General features: G+C 42.0%; 1 protein-coding gene across 1 annotated transcript; it reads left to right on the forward strand.

Moving 5' to 3' along the window:
- Positions 1-2,188: 2,188 nt before the first annotated feature.
- On the forward strand, positions 2,189-5,197 carry GPR12 (G protein-coupled receptor 12). Its single transcript, XM_032765326.2, has one exon. The coding sequence runs from the start codon at positions 2,199-2,201 to the stop codon at positions 3,201-3,203; it is 1,005 nt and encodes a 334-aa protein (XP_032621217.1). The 5' UTR covers positions 2,189-2,198; the 3' UTR covers positions 3,204-5,197.
- Positions 5,198-9,524: the final 4,327 nt, after the last annotated feature.

Below are 9,524 nucleotides of genomic sequence, written 5' to 3' on the forward strand. Positions count from 1 at the left end.
TCATGTGTGACATGTATGACCAGATGGAATATGCCCCCATGTGGGGAAAATAAGATAGGGCCTGTCCAGATAATCGGGTGCTCACTTTCAGATTAGGGGCCTTTAGGGTTGCCAAGTTGCAGTTCCTAGGGGCAGGAGCTCTTGGCACCACAGGGACTAGGGCTGGGGCAGTGGGTAGTCGGAGGGAGCTATAGCAGGGGGATGCTCAGCAGCAGCAGGTGGGAATTGGAGCCCCGGGCTCAGGGTGGTTGGGGGCAATGTAGCAGGGGGATGCTCAGTGAGACTCAGGGTGGCTGGGGGCGGGCTCAAGGAGGCTATAGCAGAGCAGACTCAATATGGCAGGGAGGGCTCAGGGAGGTGGGGTGCTGAAGCTGGGGATTGCTCAGGGCAGCAGGGGAGGCTGTAGCTATGGGATGCTCAGGGAGGAGGGGGGCTCAGGTGGCAGCAGGGGGTGTAGCTGGGGGATGCTCAGCAAGGCAGAAGGAACAGGGTGTGGCAGGGGGCTGTATATGGGGGATACTCAGGATGGCAGGGGCTGTAGCTAGGGGATACACAGGGAAGCCGGGATGCTCAGGGTGGCAGCAGGGGGCTATAGCTGGGAGGGCTCAGGACAGCAGGAGGGTGTAGCTGGGGGATGCTCAGGGCAATGGTAACGGGGAGGCTCAAGGAGGCAGGGGTCTGTAGCTGGTGGATGCACAGGGAAGCATGGATGCACAGGGAAGCAGGGGGGCTGTAGAGGGGATGCACAGGGAAGTGGGGACTATCATGGAGGTGGGAGGCGGGGGGTGTAGCTGGGGTGGGGGATGCTCAGGGAGGCGGGGGCCGCAGCTGGGGTGGAGGAGGCTCAGCGAGTCGAGGGGCTGTAGCTGGGCGGGGAGGCTGTAGCGGGGCTGCTTAGGGAGGCGGAAGGGGAGGGTGCTCAGAGCGCAGCACCAGGCGCTTGTGCCTCGCGGGGCGCGCAGATAACCCCTCATTCTAGACCTCCTCCCAGAAGGTCGTCTGGGGGCAGGGACGGCTGCTTTTGCGCCTGCGCACCAGAGAACCGCAGGTGTCTCCCTGTCAGCGCGTGCCTCAGCTCCTCCCCACCAACTTGGGTCCGTGCGCGCGCCGCTCACGCGACCCCTTTCCACTGCTACCCACGTGCCTTCAGCTCCTCTTCCCGCGGACTAGCAGCGCCTCACGGCGCGCGCCCCCGCCTCTGTTCCTCTGTTGTGCGCGCGTGGCTGCGCCTCTCTCTGCCTCAGCCACATGCACCAGGCACCGCGTCCAGGGGCCAGCGCGGAGGGGATTGCACCTGCGCTCCCTACTGCACAGCCAGGAGCTGGCATTCCCGCCCCCTCCCCGTGTCTGTGCAGTGCTAACAATGAGCCTGCCAGGAGCAGCCTGCACTGCTGCATAGAAAGGACCTGGAGACCCTCTTCCTCCAGCAGGGGAGAAGCCAAGGTGACCACCATACAGGGCTAGTCCCGCTGTCTGTCTGTCACTGTCTGTTTCCATCTGTCTGTATGAGATTGTGTTACCCTCGGACAGATGCTTGCATGGCATTGCTCTGTCTCCCCCACCTCATCACCTCCATTGCTATTAATTCACGACCAAGGATGCCCTGCAGGATAAATATCCTCCAGCCCGAATTTCTAGCTGAGGTAGATAGGACGGTGGCTCCCGGGCTTAAAAGAATTTTGCAGTATTGTCTGCTCCAGGTTTGAATCATGAGCATTCTTAACAAAATGGTAAAAAACCCTGATGTTTAATTGCAAACCCAGCTGGTGACTTGTGATTTTATTTCATGCATCATGCAACAATTGCTCTTTTTCAGTATTTAAACTCATGTGCTGTGGGTTTTGTTCATCTTGTTAAACCAAAACATCTTTCAAACAGTTCTAGCTATGTTAAGGGGTTTTTATTTCTTTAGTTCAATATTGTGTGTCCATACCACATTTCACTTGTTCTCCTCTTCCATTTAATGAAGAAAATCTCTCTAATTACTTCATGTCCTGTTCTTTTGTTTTCTTTAAATAATTTTAGGCAATTTTAAATTACATATTTTTCTTCATCATTTGTACTGTCACGTTTATGTAACATGTGCCTGCCTGCATATGAGATTAACAGAAATAGCTAAGGTATTGCATGTTCTTGAATTCACTAGTACTGTATCTCAACATTAAAAAATGTCTTTTCATTGAAGAAGACGGGTTAAAATGAATGAAGATCTGAAGGTTAATTTAAGCTGGCTGCCTCAAGATCACTTAGAAGCCAGCTCTCCAGAGAATGTCTCAACTGCAGTCTCCTCCCTGATTCCTGTCGTAGACCCAGAACCAGAGCTCATAGTAAACCCCTGGGACATTGTTTTGTGTACTTCAGGAACCCTTATCTCCTGTGAAAATGCCATTGTGGTCCTTATCATTTTCCAAAATCCTAATCTTCGTGCCCCCATGTTCCTTCTGATAGGCAGCCTGGCACTTGCAGACCTCTTAGCAGGAATTGGATTGATCATCAATTTTATTTTTGCCTATCTTCTACAATCAGAAGCTACAAAACTGGTCACTATTGGACTGATTGTTGCCTCTTTCTCTGCATCTGTCTGCAGCTTGCTGGCTATTACTGTTGATCGTTACCTCTCATTGTATTATGCTTTGACTTATAATTCAGAAAGGACTGTCACTTTTACTTATATCATGCTTATTTTGCTCTGGGGAGCATCTATCTGTATTGGACTGCTGCCTATAATGGGCTGGAACTGCCTCAAAGATGAATCCACCTGCAGTGTGATCAGACCGCTCACTAAAAATAATGCAGCTATCCTTTCAGTCTCTTTCTTGCTCATGTTTGCTCTCATGCTGCAGCTCTACATTCAAATTTGTAAAATCGTGATGCGCCATGCCCATCAGATTGCCTTGCAACACCATTTCCTGGCCACATCCCATTATGTGACCACCCGAAAAGGAGTGTCTACTTTAGCCATTATTTTGGGGACCTTTGCTGCTTGTTGGATGCCTTTTACGCTCTATTCTTTAATAGCAGATTACACGTATCCTTCAATGTATACCTATGCCACTCTCCTGCCAGCCACCTACAATTCCATCATCAATCCAGTAATATATGCTTTTAGAAACCAGGAAATACAAAAAGCATTTTGGCTCATCTGCTGTGGCTGTATCCGTTCTAGCCTGTCTCAAAGAGCAAGATCACCTAGTGATGTTTGATTAACACCTCTGAGGACTTTATTTAGCATTTTGTTTTTCAGAAATTCCTGCAACGCTCTTTGGTTAGATACATTCCTTAGATTGTACATATCTAATTCATATTCAAGCCACAGGATGCATTGACCCTTTTGTAAAGAGAAACCCCATTAACGAAAATGAACTCAGTGGTTTAAGGAAGATTTCCAAAGTCAAAATGATTAGTGTTCTTTCAAATTGTATTGCTGCTCAGGTTCTATGAATAGACTAAACCGGTCATTCACATTCACTATGATTCTAAGTTAACTTTATTAGTTAAAAAAGGTAGACTGAAGAGTTGTAGCCTTTTTTAAATAGTTTATGTGCTTGAGCTCAGTTATACTGCATGATTTTTCTGTTGTCAGAAATTCTCTCTCTCTTAGCCTTAGTGAAACAGTAAAGAAGACTATGTCCTTCGTTCTGTTGACATAAACTAAAATGTATATCATCAATTTAAAACAATGACCCAATAACTACTGATTCATTTGATATTTATTGTAATACTTTCTGGGCCATTAATGTGCTAAAATGAGGAAGTACTTGTGCAGGTTTACTGTTTTATATCTCAGTATAAATTGATCAGTATTTTAAAATGTTACCTATTGTCTCATGAGTTCTGGATAGATGCTAGAATAGAATGTACATTTTGTCTTTACTGCTGCTTTGTTTCTTTTAAAAAATCAGCTATACATTTTTAAAAATATAGAACATCAGGGCCTATTGTAACATTGATTTTTAAGCAGAATTCCTCATTTAAATTGATGTGGAGTTCTACTCAGAAATCTATGGCACAATATGGCCTCTAGGAATTCTGCATTGTAATAGGTGCAGCATTTTAAGTTTCTTTGACAGATTAATATTTTCAGAAGTGTATGAGGAAATATTTAATAAAATAACTTGCGTAAAATAGTATATTTTTAGTACCTACAGTAAATGGTTCCCTAAAGTTTGCTATTGATACACAAGTGTTATTTCATGTTCTCATTGTTCTGCTATGGTTTCAGATTCTGAAGTCTGAAAATTCTTTGAGGATGTCAGGTGCATAACTGTATATAGCAAAAATGCCTACAGAACATACTTTCTGCTATTCTAACAATTTAATCTTTGAGTCCATCACATATTATGATTCTCAGTACTATATGCATATCATTTCTCTTCATTCTAAGATAATACTCCTTGTGTAAAAGGCAAAGCTTCCTTTCATGAATGGTTTAATTTAAGTTGCTTCTGATCTTTTCCCTGAAGCCACATTAGATTATTAGAACAAAAATGTTGTTTTCTAATAACAAGGTTGTATTGACAGAAGAAAAAGCTTACCGGAAAAAAACCCCTGATTTTGGATTTCTTTGTTAAACTTGAGGTATAATCTTTTATCAGTGAATGGGAATTTATAGTAAAACTTCCGTTAGTGCTGATGGAAGTTACATGTATAAATGCGTAGGCACCAATATTGGGGTGTAGTCCCCTGAATGTCAAAGTAAATATACTATATTGTTGCTTTAGTATCTTCCATTATAGTTTTTTAAAAAAATCAAATTTTGATGAAAAATACCTGTACACTATAGAGAGTATACACTACTATACTACTGCCACTCAATCTTTTCAACTGATATCTTTCCTTTCATTTAAACTTTTGGAACTCTGTAGCTTTTGTGGCAAACTTCTGTGACATTAATAATCCATATGCTATACCCAGAACTAAATTTCAAATGTGAGTCACTTCTATATTAGCAATAATTTATTTTAGTTTCAATGCCAGATTCAAATTCCATTATTTACTTGGTTCATGATATCTGGCTATTACTTTACATTAATCTAATCAAATTTAATATTGTATGGTGGCGGCCTTATCTTGACAGGACTGTGCCCTTGCAACTCCCATTGGCTTCACTGGGACTTGTAGGTGCTCAACACCCACTGAAATCTCCCCTCAAACTATATAGGATATTTGTGTTCTTTATCTATCCCTGAATATTAATGAAGTTCTAGTAGTTACCAGTTTTCTATTGTTTTTAAGAAATCATCACTTCATAAATACCTATGATATATATATATATATATATATATACCTGATTTTTTAAAATATAGATATACACACACAGACACACACACAAAGTATCAAATATTGGAAATTATTGCTAGGATAATTTGTTAAAATTTTTAAATGAATTATGCATAAGGGTCACAAATACTATTTGCTTGTTAACAAACACAGATAAGACTTGTTAAAACTATACAAACAAAACCTATCCCTCTCTTCCTCTCTCCTTTCCATGAGTTTGGTCAGTTGCATCAAAGTGCCAAAAACTGATCAGCACAAACACCTACAGTTGTGACTAAAATTCTATCCCAAGAGGAACTGAGTTTTGCTCCACTTCTGTCTAGGTACTAATATGCCCCTCCATTACCAGAGTATCTGAACACCTCACAATTATTTTTATGTCTTTATCCTCACAATAGCCCCGTGAAGGAGGGACTATCATCCCCTGTTTACAGCTAGGAAACAGAGACACAGTGACACCGACTGACTTGCCCAAGGTCACACAGGAAATACATGGCAGAGTATAGAATTGAGCCTCAGTCTCCTGAGTAGTAATTTAGTTCCCTAACCACTGGACCATCCTTCCTCTACTCTTGCCCCCCTTCTCTTCCAGTCTGGATTACGCCCTCCTGTGGCAAAACCCATAGCATGGGGCTCTGGAGAAGAGATCTGTGATTTCAGTGGTTGTTCCATCAGAGAGATTCCCACCCCCTTGCCCAAGTAGGCCATTGTACTTACCAACAAATCTGAAAGATTTCCAGAGATTTGTAGGAGGCCACAGCTGACCACATAGAGGCTGTATGCCTCTGCTCTGGTCTGGTAGGAGGATGCAGAAGAAAATATCCAAGGATGCCAGAGGGGGACAATGTGGGTCCCCACCATAACCTTACCCTCTCCTCCACTCCTGGCTTACCTGATGTTCACCTCCTCACTCAGTGTGGAACTTAGACCTGTAGATCACCCAGGGAAGACACTACACTCTTCTTCCATGCAGGATCAGAGAGATTTGTACCCAGAGGGTCCTCTTCACATGCAGATCTCAGGACACCATCTGGGCTGAATTTAGGATAGAGAAGGATTAAAATTACAGAGTAATGTTCAGATAGGGCTAGATTATAGAAACACTATTTGCCCCAAGTGAGGGGCAGTGTCTGTAGGTGCACTGCTTCAGAAACAGACCAGCAATCAAATTGTGACTTCAGAGTCATTACTTTGCCCTTGATGTTACTATGGTCATTTTAATAGCTTAAATGATCTGGACTCTCTTTTATGAAGATGTCCTTAAACTCAAAAGGCTGTTCAGTAATAGTCCTGACAGAGGCCAAAATTCTGCTAGAAGTCAGTAAATTTGGCCTATGTAGGACTACAGGGTTGAGTCCAAAATTATGTAACTGTAAAACTAATAGTCCTGAGGTAAATACTGCATAATATACATCTGAATGACCTTGTGTTCATATCTGCGTATTAAACACTTGCCTCATCAGATTCAATAGTTCAACAAGAAGAAATGCTTCTTAAAAGCCAGTTGACCTCACAGAAATAGATAGTTCTGTCCAACATTCTATTCAAGTTTCTGTATCTAGACAGTTCTGTCTTGGGCCACAGTTCTGCAAATTGTTCCATATGGGCAGAGCTCAGCACCACATGGAATCCCCCCGAAGTTAGTGGGACTCCACACAGACACAGGGACCTGCCCCCATTGAACAGTTTGAAGGAACATGTAATATTGAACAATACTAGTCCCAGAGGTGTTAAATTGACCATTCTTAGCAATATTGGGATTCTTCACATCTCAGTCACCAATTCAAGTGTTTTAAAAATGCACATGCATACTTTAATTAAAAGAATATTTACTTTGTTTTAAATTATTAACATGCTAGATCTATGGTTAGTAATAAGTTGTATCTTTAATGTTGAAACCTGTTGCAGCCCGTGGTTTGTGTACCCAATCTAAAAGCTTTTGCTGTTTTTTTTATTTTTCCTAGCATTTAACATTTTAGCAATAATGCAAAAAAATGCTTTTGTTATTATAGCAATAAAGTCCCAATAAGATACAGTTTATATAAGCTGTAGAGTCAAAGCAATAGTGAGGAAGCAATAAAGTCATTAGATAAAATATTGTGTTTCAATAAGCAAATCTCACCTGTGGAAGGACTTTATGTAAGCAGAATTCATACTTTGCTGTTGGGCACTGATTACAGTATTACATGGGACATTGTTTCAGGCTGGTTGCATTATGATCTTTGAAGTTATTGTGTTGAACTTTTTGTGGATAACTGTTTATCTCAATTTTCATATTCTGAATTCATAATATTTCCAAGAGAGCATTAGGTTAATGTAATAGGTATTTCTATGGAATGTATTCTTTTATTTCATTTAAAATTTAATTTATAGAACAGTGTTAGCATAATTATAATTATATGCAGAGTTTCAAGTTTTAGGTTAATCTAAATAAAAAAATCATAGCTTTTTGCAAGCCCTACACTGAAAGTACCCCAAATTTACAGTGTTTGCAGTGTTAAAAATAGTAGAGGGGCCAGAGGACCCTAGAGATCAGAATATCCATGCTCATTGGCCGCTGAACCCCTATTTTGGAGTATAAAAGGAACATGATTTTGGTATAATTGAAGAACACATCCTCCACCTCCCCCATGCCCAGCCCTATTTAAAGCAAGCAGAAAGCTCCACTTTACAGTGTGCAGGGCATGCTGGCACACCATCATTTCCCGCTTCCCATATCTCTGTAATAGAAGCTAAGTGGTGTATGTAAAGGGCCTTGTTCCATCCCTCATCATGGAGGGGCCTACTCTAAAACGTACTGAAGTCAGTGGAAAGTCTCCCATTGTCTTCACTGAGTTTTGGATAAGGCTCAGGGTGAATTTCACCCCCAGCTCATTCTTTTCTCATTATCCCCTTTTCCTCCCTACTATAGTTACTAAATATTGGACATTTGTGGTTTGATTTTTCAATGTTGCTGAGCAGCAGCAGCTCCCGTTTGCTTCAAGGAGAGCTGGGACTGCTCAGCACCATTGATAATCAGGCCGTTCATGCATAATTGTCAGTTTCCTCACTTTTGTAAATTTGTTCTGGAGCCAAAGGACCATATTTTCAAAATGGGGGAACTGACTTTCATCCACAGGAAGGGCATGTGCTCCTGCTTTTGAGTGAAAATATTGAGTAGAGTGGTCACCATTTAAAAATCAACTGTTTTCACATAGTTATATCCAAGACACCAATTGTTTCCCTGTGTTTAAAATAGAAGATAATGCTGATAGCTCAGGTACCATCCAAAAATAAAAAAAAGGTAATTGCATACATAACAGTGTGAAAAGCTTGAAAGCAAAAATAGGAGAACTAGAATGTCTGGCAATGGAAAGAGATTTTGACATTATAGGCATTTAGGTGGAATGGAGAAAGGAATGATATACCTGGCTGTATACTATTTAGAACGGACAGACTAAGTAACAGAGGCAGAGGATTATCACTTTGCTGGAAAGACTGAACAGCATCTCATGAGATCAGATTTCTGACCATACAGAGTATCTTACTGGATGCAAATCTTAAGTATAAGACTAAAAGTACACTGTTAGGGTACCACTAACCTCCTGATCAGGAGAAAGATATTGAGAGCACACTTTAGAGAAGAATCAAAGGTGCAATTAAATATAACAAAAGAGTAGTAATGGGTGACCTCATCTACCCTCATATAGATTGGTTAGATGTCACATTGGAAAGAGGTTTAGAGCAGTGGTTCTCAGACAGGGATCCGGGGTCGCAAGTAAGTTTCACGGGTTCTACCAAACAGGATCAGTGTTAGACTTGCTGGGGCCTAGGGCAGAAAGCTGGAGTCCCACTGCATGGGGCTGAAGCCTGGGGCCCTGAGCTCTGCCACTTAGGGCTGAAGCAGAAGTCTGAGCAACTTAGCTTTACAGTGCCCCCTGTGGCATGGGGCCCTGGGCAATTGCCCTGCTTGCTACCCCTTAACACCGGCCCTGGCTTTTAGATGCAGAAAACCAGTTATTGTGGCACAAGTGGGCCGGGGAGTTTTTATAGCATGACTGAGGCGGCCTCGGAAGGAAAAAGGTTGAGAACCCCTGGTGTAGAGAATCAATTTCTTGATAATTTAATTGATCATCTTCTTAGAACAGCCAGTTCTAGAGCACATAAAAGGCTATTGTTGAAATAGTTCTGAGCACTGTACAGGAAATACAAGGGGTAACTAAAATTGAGCTAATATATAAATTAGCCATAGTGTCTAAACTCCT

Source organism: Chelonoidis abingdonii, chromosome 1, assembly GCF_003597395.2.
Source record: "Chelonoidis abingdonii isolate Lonesome George chromosome 1, CheloAbing_2.0, whole genome shotgun sequence".
In the NCBI taxonomy this organism is placed as follows: Eukaryota; Metazoa; Chordata; order Testudines; family Testudinidae; genus Chelonoidis; species Chelonoidis abingdonii.